A 16,164-nucleotide genomic window follows, 5' to 3' on the forward strand; every position below is an offset into this window, starting at 1 on the left:
TAAAAGTTATGAAACCATGGGTGGCAACTTGACATTTCGCTTTACCTTTAGTGGGAACATGTCGTTTGCTCTTATTACATCAGGAAAGACATTTTGCGTCACTTAATGAAAATCATTTAGACTTCATGAAAAGTGGCTTATCTTTATGGCAGTTGGCTCAACACGGTTTTAAATGCACAGTAACCAACTTTACCCATTTGACATAAAAAATAATACTATGTTTACTCACGATCTTATTAATCATCTTATTATTCTGTGGTATAGTACGGGTATTATACATATAGTATCCGTACTATATGTTATAGTTACACAGGGTAATAAAATAGTTAGTAAGATCATGAGTAAGTATAACATTACTCTTGACACAATCTATTTCTTTTCTATTTTAACAACTTTCGCTAACAGTATTTCTTGAATCCCTAGTATTATTAGATCTGGGATAACTTCATTTAGTAGTAAAAATTGGTTATGAGTTAATTACCGTGATGATAAGAGTAAAAGTACCTGAGAATTAGTTATGGTGCATGCAAGTTAACTCGGATACTTAAACACTAATTGAGGGGTGATCACTGAGGTTTTTACTTGGCCAACAATTCCAAGACCCGGATGATTAGTTATGGTCAACGCAAATTTGCCCGAACACTTAAGTGTTAATAGGGTGGTCACTAAGGCTCTTATCCGATCGACAGTTTCAAAATTAAATATATTAGTTGAAGTATGCGTAAACTAGCAACCAGATGATTGATTAAGTAGTGTTAACGTGAGAATAAAGTATGAGAAAGAAAGAATTGAGTTGATATATTATTGACCCTTTTGCTTAAGTGGAAACTGGAAAGCAATGCAAACCAGCTGCAAATAAAAACGTGCACTCAAAATATTAATAACTGAACCGAATAAACATTAGAAAAAACATACTTTAATCCAAAGATTCTCAACCCCAAACACTGCCTAAAAGTCCACAACCAAACCTTAGTGGAAACATCAACACCATTTCTCAAAGCAAACAAAAACTAATCAAAATCTCTCTTTTTGATCTTATATATATACTCACCTGTATGTAAACCTTTCATTTCTTTCTCACTAATCTCTTTCATGGCTTCCACTTCCCACGCCACCACCTCCACCGTCGCCACCATGTCGCAACAGCCACCGCCAGCTTACCCCTCTGACTCAGCTTCACCCAACACAACTTTCGTCCAAGCCGACCCTTCAACGTTCAGGACAATAGTTCAGAAACTAACTGGCGCACCCGACGACCCCGCGGCCCCGAAGCTCCCTGTAACTCACCCAATCCACAACGTGGGTCCGAAAAGACCAGCATTCAAGCTCCATGAACGAAGACAAACAGCCAAAAAGCTCGAAATCAAACTCAACAACAAACCCAACAACAGTAGCGTTAACCCGAACGGGAACTACGAGCTCTGTTTCTTCAAGCAGCGTGGAAATTCTTTCCTTGTGTCGCCCGTTTCGACCCTGGAGTTTCTTTCGCGCGTGAGCCCGAGATCGCCGATGGAGGAGGTGCACGCGCGCGGCGGCAGTCCGAGGGAGCTGTGTGAGGAAGAAGAAGAGAGAGCCATTGCTGAGAAAGGATTTTACTTGCATCCGAGTCCATTGAGTACGCCGAGAGGAGCTGAGCCTGAACTTCTTCCACTGTTCCCGTTAAGTTCTCCAACAAGTAATGATGCTCATTGTTCTTCTAATTAGCTCATCATTAATTGAGATTAACTTAGATTATATTATAGCTTTAGTTACATTGGATTTGTTTTCTAATTTGTATTAATTGTATGTGGGGAGTTATATATTAATTAATTATCTTTTATTTTTCAACTTTGGTGTTCTTCTTTTTGAAGTTGTCTCCATTAACAGACTGAAAAATATGCAATGCTCAGTATCCTTGCCAAATCTCTGGTTGGAATTCTCTTATTCTATTGCCACGTGTATCCACGCGCTATTATTGCGTTTCTTTAGGGTTTATATTTCGACAACCTTTTCTTATTCGGTTAATTAGTTAACTTTCCCAAAACATTATTATTTATTTATTTTTATGATCCAGGTGTCGGAGTTAGATTATGCATATTTCCTAAATTCAAAAAAAATTATTAAAAATGTATAATTTTGTAATATTTCTTGGACCTTTTTTTTTCTTTTCAAGCAAGTAAATTAATTATTTTTTATATCCTAACTAATTGAGTGGCATTAATTAGGACATAGAAATTCCCTTTTAAAACTTTTGGTTTAATTCCAAAATAGTTATAAAAAAAAAACAATTTTGGAAAACTTTATATTAAAATTTTAAGGAATATTTATAACAATTTTGGAAAACATTTTAATACATATTATTCATGATTTGTTAAACGCGCTTAGTGGCGCGTAGGCAGTTGTTGTGAAGTGTGATTTTCAGTTATTTTAATTAGGGTAAATAAAATGTGTTGATATTAAATACTATCCGTCCATCTTGATGTAAATCTTGGAAAAGGATTTTAAGAAAGGCATTTAATGGTGGAATTATAGATGGCAGCCGTTGGATTTCATGAAAGAGGAAGGAAGCGGCGCCTTTTTCTGACAATCCAACGGGCTAGATTCGTCCTTGTCTTATTTATTACAATCCACTGGCTCTGCTCCCTCAACGATTACATTATTGTAATGTAAAAGTCACTACTACAAATCTACCTATTTTTATAATTCAAATTTTCAAATCACATCCAATCTCCACCTTCCGTTGCCACGTATTTCCGTAATCTTATCCAATCAATCTGAACCCCTGATTTGAAATAATGAAATAATTAGTTGATTTTTTAGATCTGAAGATGAAGATTTGTTTTCGCTTATGTTTTAATGGCACGTATCAGGGGTAAGATAAATTGTTTTTATTTATTTATTTATTTATTTATTGGGATATTCGAACCAGTTTACGTATTCGAATCAGTTTATGTGCAACTCCATTAATCTCTCGAAACTATTAAATAGCTTATAAGTTCAATAAATAAATAAGTCACAAATGTATTAAATTGTCATTTGTTGAAACTTAGAACACAAAACCTATAGATAACTTAATGTATTTCCATTCGGCACGGAAAAATAATTGTATTCTTATTGATGAATTGAAAATGTATTCTTTTGGGTTTTTGGTTTTTAAATAAAATTCATTGAAATAAATATATATTTTTTTTTTATGCGTTTATGATCTTAATGTTTACCCTTCAATAATTTTTTTTATCCATTTATGATCTTAATGTTTACCCTTTAATAAAATTCACTGAAATAAATAATTTCTTAATCCATTTATAATCACATATTTTTATTTATCTTTTAATCAAAATTCATAGGATTCAAACATCCTTCAAATCAGTTGTCGTGTACATGATTTTAATTAAAAAATTTGAGATAATAAATTGAAAAAAATAGTATTACTTATTTTAAAATTTTGTTGTTACTTGAGGTTTTAATATGAATTTTCTTTAAGAATTTCAACTAATTTTACGCTGATGTATCAGAATTAGAAAGAAGCACTTAAAAAAAAAGAAAAAAGAAAAGAAAAAAAAATTTCAAGTCAGATATGTTAACTAAAAAGGAAAATTAAGAGAATATATGGTGGAAGTGGGTTGACTTACATTTTGTCGGAAGAAGTAAAAAGTGTAAATTAAGTAAAGTTTTTGTTCAGCAATAAGGAATATAATGGCATGACATTTTATTTTATCAAAAGTTTATTCGGTGCTACAGCCTTTTTTTTTTTGTTTTTTTGGTTTGGCCACTATTGTAACAAGTCATATTTGTCCCGCAATTAGTTTTCATTTATTATAAATTTAAACACATTGAAACCCTATTGTTTTCTTTTAGTTTAAATATAAAATAAAATTTAACTATGGTAGAAATGTAATATATTAGAGATCAAGTATATGGAATAAAAAACTGAAAGAGAAAGAAAAAGATGATTAACCAATCTCTGGGTGATCGAGTGGTTCGATAGAAACTCTTGGATGTATTATTCAAGAGGTTTTGAATTCGAGTCTTTCATCGATTGCTAATAGGGGTGGGAACTGGAGCTCTTACTCAACCGATAGTTCCAAGGTCCTGAGGGATTAGTTGAGGTGCGTATTAGCTGATCCGAACACTCCCTATCATTAAAAATTAAAAAAAAAAATTATTTAATTTGATATTAAGGTTAATTTTGGAACATAAACAAGAAATGAAGATGTTAATATGCATATATTTTTTTTGGTGTTGAAAAGAATCAATGCAATTGAATTGAATATATGCTGTTACCAAATGTAATGAGGCAATGAGCAAAAGAAAGATATGCTAAGAATAAATCATTTTAAATATTCTTCTAAAATTAGATTTTTATCTTATGAGAGTCAAACCTAAACATCATTAATCACCGATTTTTAATTTATAAATTGAAGCCGTCGGATTAAAATTAATAAAATCCTTTTTGGATTCTTGAAAGCAATAAGCCAATATATGGTGGACAACATCATTTCTAAGTAGGCTTATGTAAAGAAAATGTTTAGTGGACTTTGAACAAACTTATTTAATTGTTTATTCATAATGGGGACTTTACTAAAACACCCCTCATTTTAGTTTATCATAATTTAATGACATAAAAACAGTAATGCTACAGACACTGAATTTGTGTTCCGAAATTTTTTACCGAACGACGTGACATCCACTAAGATGCGGCCACGTTGGACAGAAAATACCTATTTCGTGAATGGACGCTAGTCCATCTCATTTGGATGCTATGGACATCCATCCAAATGAGATGGATTGGTGTCCATACTTTGTACTTTAAAAATCAAAGTTTTTTTTTTCCCCTTTATTTCATTTAAAAATTTTGCGCTTTAAAAATAGATATTTCATCCAAAAATTTTGACGCTTATTTGTAAAAGCGTCTTAGACAAACTATAGGTTTTTATAAATGAAAAAGAAATTGTAAATTTTAAAAAAAATTATTTGAGTATATATTATATGGACAACCATCCATACAATGTGGACGGCCATCTATAGTAAAGGGACTCCCATCCATAATATATGGATGGGAGTCTATTATATTTTTTGGACTTTTGTCCATTCTTGATAAATGGTCGTCCATAAGATATGAACGAGTGTCTATAGTTGTTGGACATTTGTTCATTTACTAAATATCTGTGTTGTGTCCTATGTGGCCATGTTCGAGTCAAATACCACATAGATTGGTGTAAAATTTTGGTACTAACATTCGGTGTCCGTAGCATTTTTGGACATAAAAAAGTGATGCAAACGGATTGGACTTAATGGGCTTAAAAGACATAGTGGTTAAGTGCTTTGTCTGACACAAATTGCAGCCCAACAAAAAGGGAAGTGGACTATCTCACATACTTGATAATTAAATGGCTTATAAACTATTTTTTCTCTTCATTTATTTGTTTTCAAGTAGTCCGACCCCCGTTTTCTAACCAACTTAGTTAAAAGGCTTGCAAATGAGCCGAGCTACTCGGGCTCCTGTAGCTCAAGTGTCGAGTCGAGTTGAGCTGAGTTCGAGCTTAATAATACTTGACTTAAGCAGCTTGCGAGTTTATTCGAGCTCGACATATTATATAATATTTTAATTTTATATTAATATAATATATAAAAATTAAAATAATTAATTATTAAATATTTCAAACCCCAATCCCTAATTCACATTTCACATTTCATTTTCTAACCCTAAACTTATTGTCGATCATCCTCTGAACTCTGATCCTCCTTGGTCATCAATCCTCTTCTCAAGTCTCAAGTTTGACTCTCATCGTCCTCGGCCGATCCTCCTCTCAAGTCTCAAGTCTGATTCTCCTTGACCGGTCTCCTTTGACGTCCAATCATCCTCGACCGGTCCTCCTCCCAAGTCCGATCATTTTATCGGTTTTTCCTTCTTCATCAGTTTCTCCTTCCAATTTCGTGTAAAGACTCCATTACATTTTCAGGTTCTTTTTTTGGATTATTTCTTTTTATCTTTTGATTTTGGGTTTTTTGTTGTGTTTTTGCAAGATCTTGGGTACTAGTCACTCGGTGTTCTTTTGGGAACTCAATCATATAGTTTGTCTGCAATCTGCATACATTGTTGGTAAGTTACCACTGGTGTCATCCACTACACCTGAGAGAACCTTTTCACAATTTCAATGTATGGAAAACTCATTTGCAAGTAGACTCATATTGGATGTAGAGTTGGCAAAATGGGCAGGCGGGTGGGTAGGAGTCGAGCCAAACAGGAACGGGCCTAGAAAGACTGATTCTAAATAGGCCTAAAATATTGGACTCATATCCTACCTATACGGGTACGGGCAGACTTGTGGGTACTTATTATTGTTCACCAGGGATTCTAAATTGGGAAGACTATCTTCCAGAAGACTTCTTCGTTTCTTTCTCTAACTCTGAATGAGAGAAGACTATAATTTCATTCCTTTCTTCTTCTCTCAACTCTTCCATTTGTATTACCTCTTCCAAAACTTCACAACGACATATCTCAAGGTATTGGAGTTTCACAAAGCTTTTGAATACAGAAGATGAAAATATATATTTTAATTTACCACATCTCCACAAGATCAAATGTGCTAAACTTATCATGGAATAAGACAGTGATACAAGTCATTCATGCCAAATATTTTGATCATTAATTTCACCCATTACCAAGACCTCCAGCATGGGAAACAAAACCAGTAGAAAGCTCTTGTTTCAAAATTTCTCGAATAAATTGAAAAGGTAATAAATTATTTTTCCAGTATTTGTTGACAAATGAAGAAGAAGACAAATGAATAAAATAAAAAGTTAAGATTAACTTACTCTTTCACTAAAAAGTGGAGTGATTGAATTAACAATAATGCTAGGGACACCGAAAATTTTACACCGAAAATGTGTACCGGCCTACGTGTAACACGCCTCTGATTTGTTTAACAATTTTTTTCTAGTGAACGGCCGTCCATCAAAATTGGACGGCTGTTCACTCACATGGACGCCCGTCCATAAATAAAATATGAAAATAAAAAAAAAAAACTTTGGGGACGGTCATCCATAAATTTTGGATGGCCGTCCTTTATGTTTGGACGGGCGTCCATTCCTTAAAACAAAAACAAAAAAAACAAAAAACATTTGGACGGGCGTCCATTAAAAAAAAAAATGTTTGGACACTTTAAAAAAAAAAAAATGTTTGGACACTTTTAAAAAAAAAAAATTTCGTCTTCTTCGTCTTCATTCCCCAGCTCCTGGGTTCTCATGTTAGTTCTTAGATTACTGCCAGTTTTATTAATTGGCATTCCAACATCACCATATAAATCTGGGTTTCTTGATTCTCTGTCTCTGCTATATGTGCTTAGGTACTCTTGCCATCCTCGCCCATGAAAATGTATTTTAGTATGCATATTGTTCGTATGAATTATTATTATTCGGCTGGGCCACTTGGTGATCTGGAAATTTCTGAAAGGCACATTTAGTGGTGTCTAGAGAGCTATCTGGTTCATTTCCTGTGGTATTTGTGAAGGCAAGAGAGATCTTCTTCATGTTTTCAGCAAATTAAAATGTATTATATTGTTGCTTATATGGTTGGCGAAGTCTCATTGTTTTCTTTTTTCTTCTGTTCAGGCTGCCTGTGAGGAATTGAGAAATAGCATAATGTTTCTGAAGCTTCTAGAGGCTGTACTTAAGACTGGGAACTGCATGAATGTTGGGACAAACCGTGGTGATGCTCACGCCTTTAAGCTTGACACACTCCTCAAGCTTGTTGATGTCAAGGGTGCCGATGGAAAAACTACCCTACTGCATTTTGTTGTACAAGAAATTATAAGAACTGAAGGTGCTCATCTTTCGGGTACTAGCCAAAATCCTGATGATGCCAAGTGCAGGAAGCTAGGCTTGCAAGTTGTATCTCGTTTAAGCTCAGAGCTCACCAGTGTGAAGAAATCTGCTGCCATGGATTCTGACGTGCTCAGCAGTGATGTGTCCAAGCTTTCTAGAGCAAAATTGGATAACCTTTCATGGGCTTTTCAATTTTCCTCCTAGGGTTCGTCCTGTGCCTCTAGAAATACATATTCAGGGAGTGGATATATCCATTTTGATGCAAGGATGCAAGCCATGACAAAACCCATATATACTGCAATTGTCCAACATGCCAAGAATGGAAAACCTGTGCTTGTATTGTCCCTTCAAAAAAATATGTGCAGATCTGTAGAAACCAAAATAATGGACGGGGTCCATAGCAATGGACGCCGCCTCCAAACTTTTTTTTTTTTTTTTTTAACCAAATGATTTTTTTTTTTTTTTTTTTTTTTTTTTTTGTTTTAAGTATGGACGGGCATCCATCTAATGGACACCCATCCAAACATAAGGGACGGCCGCAAAATTTATGGATGGCCGTCCCCAAAGTTTTTTTTTATTTTCATATTTATTTATGGAGGGCATCCTTTAAATGGGGACGCCGTCCCTTGTATAGGACGCCGTCCATATAATATGGACGGGCGTCCATGTGAGTGAATGGCTGTCCAAATTTGATGGACAGCCATTCACTAGAAAAAATTGTTAAACAAATCAGAGGCGTGTTACACATAGGCTGGTCACATTTTCGGTGTAAAATTTCGGTGTCCCTAGCTTATTGTTGAATTAAACTCTTTCTCCAAAACAATTTCGTGAGGCCAAAAACCGTCCTCTCAAGCAAGAGCTTTTGAATTGTGGAAGAGATTTAAAGTCAAGGAACGTATATTCAGTTGATGCTGCCTACGAAATCTGGACGTTCAGGTACAAAATCTCTTCTAAGAATGAGAAAAAGAATCGACCATGACCGGACATGTGTGAGAATTTTATTGAGAATGAGGAGAAGACAAAAGATGCAAATGAAGAATAGAATTTAAGAATTAAGGATTAGGGAACGCCATTTTTTTTTTTTTTTTAATTTTCACTAGTACCTGTAGATATACTTGGACCACCTGAAACAAAGGAGTCGGACCGAGTATAGGTCAAAAAAAAGGATCTAAAATCATAGACCCATACCTTATATTATTTTGACGAGTACAAGTTTACCCACGAGTATGGGTCTAAATTGTAAAGTCTAGTTGGATGATACAATTTCACCTCATGGTACTCAAAACTCCACTAAGGCCACATCTAATACTGATGGAAATGAAATTGATGCTACAAGCGAGCATAATGAAGAAGATGATGATAATTCATTACAAAGGAAGAAATCACCAATAACATTTAGTGACTAAGCATTACAGTTAAAATTTGAAGTCATAACTTTTTTCTCGTATTTCTCACTTTTTTGGGTAACCAGTAATTATATAAAAGAATAAAGAATACACCTAAAACTAAAAGGGGATGACCCGCTACACAAAGTATCCCTTTACAGCAACTAAAGAGAGACTCAAGCGAAAGAAAACCCAAAATAAACTTGATAAACAATCCTAAAAAACCAGCACATATCACATGATTGAAGCAGACACAAAAGGAACCCCTGTACGTGCTAAACCAGCCCAAAAATAGCTGAATGGACTGAGCAAAAATACTAGCAGAGAAGACCAAAACACAACAAAACTCCAAACCAACAAAAAATAAAAAAACTGCACCAGGACATGCAAGGGCTAAAAAAGGGCAAACGGCAAGCAAGAAAACCATATCCTGCATTGACAGTAGCCCCAACTCCCATTGAACCGCAAGCCAAACCAGGAGGATTGAACCTCCATAAGGACCAATCAAAGCACAAAAAGCCAGCCATGCAGCAGCTCACAAAAACCCAGCAGACACTAAGCAAAAAAGACTGTTAGGGTTGGTGCCCTAGAGCAAATCAATTATTGTAAAATTGACTCTTTATAATAATGTTTATTAATCAATAAAAGACAATTTTCTTCTATGTCATGTAAATCATAATTGCGTGTATTGATATATGTCCTTAGGATGATAGAATCGTGATGAGGGTATCAGGTGTTTCAAATCTTAATAGTGAGAACCATATGATCATATATGGTGGCCATTTTAGAAATGTCTGTAGCTTTAGTATTATTCTGACTAAGGACACATATAATACGATAAGACTATCATAGTGTTGAACGACCCTATCGAAAAACAGTGACTGATCTTACTTGTCAAGGTTATTTGTTGACAACCTGGTGCGACACATGGCTGCTTGCTGTAGGCAAGTTCACTGGATAGACCCACCAGAGGATTTAGGCAAGTTCACTGGATAAACCCACTAAACTTTACTAAGAACCTATCCGGACCTGGGGCTTTATCATCCCCAATCGAAAACATAACCCTGTGAACCTCATCCATAGTGAAAGGCCGTATCATACAAGCACGATGCTCTTCCAAAATTCGGTAAGGGAATAGGTCATGATTGTTCTCCAAACATACAATAGAGGCGGTAGTACCCAGAAGATTTTGGCAAAAGGACACAAAGGCATCAGCCAAATCCTTATTCTTAATCACATCACTTGAGTTAGAGAGAATTCTGGCAATTCTTTTAACTCTTTGAGAGGACTGGAGAGACCCATGGAACAAAGTTGAGTTCTGATCACCCACACTCAACCAGTGCACTTTAGATTGCTGCTTAAGGAATCTTTCTTCATCCAAGAGGGTCTCTTTGAGGGTAGATGAAAACACAACCTCATGCTCATGAAGCTCACAGTTATGAGGGTCACGGTTAAGGGCAAGATGTAACATCTCAACCTCTCTCCGAAGAATCTTCACTTTTCTACTAAGGTGGCCTTGTTTCCTATTGAGATTTCTAAAGAAAGGCTTTAAGGATTTCAACTTATTAACAATAGAAAACATAGGCAACCCTACATGACAAACATCACAACTCTTTTTTACAGCATCCCAAAACTTAGGTTTATGCACCAGATAGTTAAAGGAATTTAAAAGGACGGATCTTCGAAGAGCAATTCTTAGAGAAAGAAGTAACAGAGAGGCTACAGTCACTAAGACCCTAGGGCCAGAAAAAAGACTCACCCTTAGGAACATTGTCACAAAGGAAGAACTATTAATCACCCTGTCAAGGTTTTTAAGGACCTCATTATTGCCATGATGTTTTCCACTCCATGAAAACATAATATTCGCTTGACTCAAGTCCTCAACCTTCATGTTTTCAACATAATCCAAAAAATTAGACATCTTAGAGGAGACAATAGAGGAGCCTCCTAAGCTCTCACTAAGATTAAGAGTCGCATTAAAATTTCCCAAAATAACTCAGTGGTTACCCCCCATGGTAAGCTTGTGAGCCCTCAAACATTCCCATAACTCACGCCTTTTCAAGTAATCATTCTCAGCATAAATAAAAGAGGAGAAAAGCTATCCCTATTAGCAATCTCCCTAATGGAGCAATGGATAACTTGATATGTCATCCCATAGACCCTCACATTAAACACCGAAGGATCCCAACCAATAGCAAAACGACAACCTTGTGGCCCATACTCACTATTAGAAACCCACTCTCATCTACTAAAAATGCATCAAAAACACGCTTTACATTCTATCTCGCAACACGAGTCTCCAATGTAGCACATAATGCAAGCTTCTTATCTTTAATAAGGACCTTAATCTCTTTTTGCTTAATGGGTTGGTTAAGGCCTTTAATGTTTCAGCAATTGATTCTAATTATGGGTGGAAGGGAGGTTTCGAGGGCTGACACATCCCCCTCCAATACGCGTCCCAAAAGAACCTCCACTCGTGATAATTCTACCATCAAAACCGAGTCAGAGTCAAATCCAGACCATCCAAGCCCAATTCAGAATCCGCTTCCATACCCATTTCAATCAAACACGACTAACCCTGATCAACCATCACCAACTCCCTGTCACCATTATGTTTAAAAGCTACGCATTGGAACACATTACCCATTCAAATACCTTTTCTCCACTTGTTAAGCTGAACAAAGCTATCATTTTTAGAGTTTGCTACCTTTTTAGAGTTCGAAGAAGGAGAAGCAATATCACTGGGAATCCCAAGAGGATCTGCAGGATCACTCGAAATAACAATCTGATTTGAAGAGGAGACAACCACTGAGGGTTTTAAAACTGCCTTGCCTTTACCCTTACAGTTTACCTTAATAAACCCTTCCTTATCAATTTGAGGGACCTTTGAAGAGTCCCCTACGGGGTTATTTTCTATATTTTTTTGAAGGGAAAGGCAAGATTCATTTGCATGCCCAAACATTTGACGTCTCCATTGGCAGCTAACATGAACCTCCAAAATTCTCGGTTCCCAGTTCTCACCCATAGGTATTTTAATTCTAATCAATTCCGACAATTTACGACTAGGATCAACTTCGATAAGGATTCTAGCAAAACCAATGCAACCTAACTGATCATGACACGTTTCATAGGTAGTCTTATCAAGGACTATAGGTCTACCCACCGTGCTCGCCATATAACTCAGCTCCATTAGGCTCTATAACTACAGAGGCACATCAAAGAACTTTACGTATAGCGAAATTGGCTTTGGGAAGACTATGCTAATGTAACGCCCCACCTGAGGTATGTAGCTAAGTTATAGTGTATTGCTTGAATGTTTATTGTTTTGCTTTTATTTGGGTTGATATATTGTTAATATTGGTTGGTTGGCCCTTAGTTGAATTTTTGTTAAAGTTATTTTGAGAGAAATGTGAAGAAAATCCCTTAAACTTTCATTAGGGGTAAAATGGTCTTTTCACTCAAAATTAGTTGAAATTGTGGAGAGTGAAAAGAGATAGAATTTCATAGAGAATGCATTAAAAATGAGGGCATTATGGTCATTGACTAAGGGACATAGATGAAATTTCTAAGAAAGAATAAGAGCATAATGGGAAAGTGTGGTTATAAACTAAAGTGTTATGGGTTTGAAACCCTTATTTTCTTCATTCCACCGCCACACACCTCCCTCATTTTCTCTCAAATTATCATTCAATCCTCCAAGGATTTTGAGGGCTTTTAAGTGGTTTTTCATAGGGTTTTGATTCTAGGCATTAAAAGGTAAGAATTCATGCTCTTTATCTATGATTTATTTGTGTAAAGGTTCAGTTCTTATGAAGTTTATACTTAGGGTTAAGAGAAGATTGGAATCCAACAATAGTAGAGAGTTTAGGAGAGATTACTCAAGCTCAAGGTAAGTAAATTCCACTCAAAATCCAACTCAAGCTAAAATTTAAGAATTCAAGTGAGTAGAGATTTCTTTTAAATATGCATATGTTGTGATTATTGAGGAACTGAGATGAGATGTATGATGAATTATGCTTATTGTTGGATATATTTGAATATGTGATGATTTGATGATGGGTTGAAACTAGAAGAATTGGAGAAATTTTTTGGGAGTGTGTTTTGCCATGTAGGTATGTGATGCTACAAGAGAGTTTTTCTCTCATTTTGGATGGTTTGAGAAATAAATAGAATGATAATTGAATTAGGGTTTGTTTATGCACAACTAATGTTTGATGAAATGCCTAAGTGAAAACATGTTACCAAATTGTCCTGTCATAGCCATGACTTTCTGAGTGATTTTTGGGTATCTTACGGATTGAACTGGGTTTATACCAAAACATAAAAGTTGTAGCCCTATCTCTAAGCTTTAAAACAAGACCAAAACCGTATCAATCTGATGTGTATAACTCAAGTTATGTCTTCTTGAGTGTGACCTATGCAGAATGACTATCTTGATGCAATATTGTATTTGTGCATTTCATAAGTGCATTAAGGAAGAAACTTTAAGCATGAACCATCCTTATGCGTTAATTGTGCATTAAGAAGTAGTTTGAGAAAGAGTAGAGAACTTTGTGAATGAGCTACTCTAAAAGTAAAGAGAATGAGAAAAATCGAAGAATGGGTTGGTGCTTTGTGAACTCCACCCAGAAGTCACGAATAGTAGGTTGATGCTTTGTGAACTCCACCAGGCCATGCCTCCGGTAAGATGAGGTTGTGACATTCAAGTGAGAAAGAATGAGAAAATATGAGAAAGAAGAGAGGAACAGAATGATTAGAAGTCACGAAGAGTGGGTGGGTGCTTTGTGATCTCCACTCAGCCGTGCCTCCGGTAAGATGAGGCCGTGACATACAACAGAAAGTTAATAGAAAAGAGAGCTGTGTGAAAGAGAAACAGAAAAAGAAAATAAATGAGATGAGAAGAGTGTAAGGAAAGAATTAAGAGAAAGAGTTACGGGGATAGACGAGTAGAAGATTTACTTACTAAGCATTATTTTGTGCTCACTCCGTTGTTTCTCTTTGTGTTTGCAGGATCTAGGTGAGGACGCGGTTGGATGGGCGTTGGCAAGCGAGGAGCAAATAGAGCCATCGTGACAATGTCCACTGTTTTTGATAACTTTCCAAATGATACCTTACTTTGTATAAAGAATGATATATGTATTTAAAGAAAATTTCGGGCCATTTCCTTTTGCTAATATAAAAGCATTTTACTTTATGTTTCTATGAGTAACCTAGTATGCAGCAGGTATTACAGCTAAGTTCCAAGTTAGGATGCCATTTTTGAACCAAAAGATCGACTTTTTGGAAAAGCCATGGACCGTCCTCCAAACAATTTGACATAGCCTCTTCATCTTTAGATTGGAAGAGAAAAATCCTTGTCGTTAAGCATCACTTCCTTATATTGTATTTCTTCCACATTTTCATAGCAAAATGTTGCACCATGTGAACAAGGGTTTTTTTTGTTTATCAATGAAAAATGAACATGTTTCCCATTTTTTCCTACCCTCCAAGGCAACTCAGTGGCAGGCAACCCATGGCAATACCATACATCAAAAAAAGGCTAAAAGAAAAAATAACTTTGACGACAATCCTCCCCCCCCCCCCCCCCCCCCGGCGGCATCTTCAACACTTGATAACTTGATTAGCCGGACATACCATGAGCCTCCAGCCTAATGTCAGCCCAACAAAACCCCCCGTACCATGTTCCCAGGAAACTAAAAAACCAACCTCCTTGACTAGACCACTAGAGGAATTCACTGCCACAACCACCTGAGCCTCAACCCATTCACAGCTGAAACGACACCGAGAAAAACCCCTAACCTCCCCACAATTCCTTATGGGAGGGTTCGCGAACGGTCCCGATTACTACCCTTCCTAGACTTGAATTCACCACAATTTCATGGTGATGACCACCCCTTCAATGGGCAACTTCTGAATCCTGCATGTCCACAATGATCCTAGTTCGATCTTAATTCATCTAGGGCATTTCCTCAAGATAGGCTCTCCATCACCTTCACATCGATAGAAAACGTACCCTCACCAACGGACAAAACCCCTGTCATCAAAACCCATCCCCACCAGTTTCTTAGTCAAATCAACACAATCAACCACACCACCCACCTTAGCATCGTTGCCACTCAAATCATGGAGTATTTACCCTCTCCAGATGGTGAACGGCTAAGCTGCCTACCCCCTTGCTTTCTCACACATCTTAGGAGCTGAATTTTTTGCCCTAACCATCAACGGAGTCTTTTTGTAGCTTCATAGAAGCACCATAAAAAGAAAGGAAAAAATTATCAAAAGGAAGAGAAAGAAAACCACCGGACCCGTGGAGCATAACCTTGCTCCAACGACCTGAGGGCCACTATCGACGACGGCAACACACAGTGCAGAAGCGGTGTAGCACACAAAGAATTTTGTCTTTCTCATCTCATGCTTGAAGGGTTCTTTTAAAATTTATTCTCTCTTTTCACCACATATGTATCAATTACAATCAAAGAACATAAGGCATTATATCTAATATCATGCGTTAATAATAGCATTAAAAGATGATAATCATAATTAAGATAGCATATCTCATGTGGAAAGACATAAAGCTAAAATGTGTATATTAATTTTTATATTTTTGTTTCTACTTTTGAGAATTAATAGAAATGATTTAATTTTTTCTTTTAATTCTTTATAAAATATTTCAATTTTTTTTTTTTTTTTTTTAGGAAGCGTACTTGGTTTAGAGGCACCTTATATTACACACACACACACACATAATATATATATTATATAATATATATATATATATTATTAATATAACAGTTCAGATCTGGGTTTGACTGCAAAGTTAAGAAAACTGAAGGAAAGAGTGATAGTGTGGGTAATCCACACACAACACACACACCACACACACAAATATAAATATATATATATATATAAAAATCAGTTCAGATCTGGGTTTGACTGCAAAGGTAAGAAAACGAAGGCAAGAATAGGAAAGAAA

General features: G+C 36.0%; 1 protein-coding gene across 1 annotated transcript; it reads left to right on the top strand.

Annotated features, from left to right (window-relative positions):
• The first annotated feature begins 1,089 nt into the window (after window positions 1-1,089).
• LOC116142673 (VQ motif-containing protein 11-like) lies at window positions 1,090-1,788 on the top strand. Its single transcript, XM_031428094.1, has one exon. The coding sequence runs from the start codon at window positions 1,093-1,095 to the stop codon at window positions 1,702-1,704; it is 612 nt and encodes a 203-aa protein (XP_031283954.1). The 5' UTR covers window positions 1,090-1,092; the 3' UTR covers window positions 1,705-1,788.
• The last annotated feature ends 14,376 nt before the right edge of the window (window positions 1,789-16,164 follow it).

The sequence above is a fragment of the Pistacia vera genome, unplaced genomic scaffold (assembly GCF_008641045.1).
Source record: "Pistacia vera cultivar Batoury unplaced genomic scaffold, PisVer_v2 Contig413, whole genome shotgun sequence".
Lineage (NCBI taxonomy): Eukaryota > Viridiplantae > Streptophyta > Magnoliopsida > Sapindales > Anacardiaceae > Pistacia > Pistacia vera.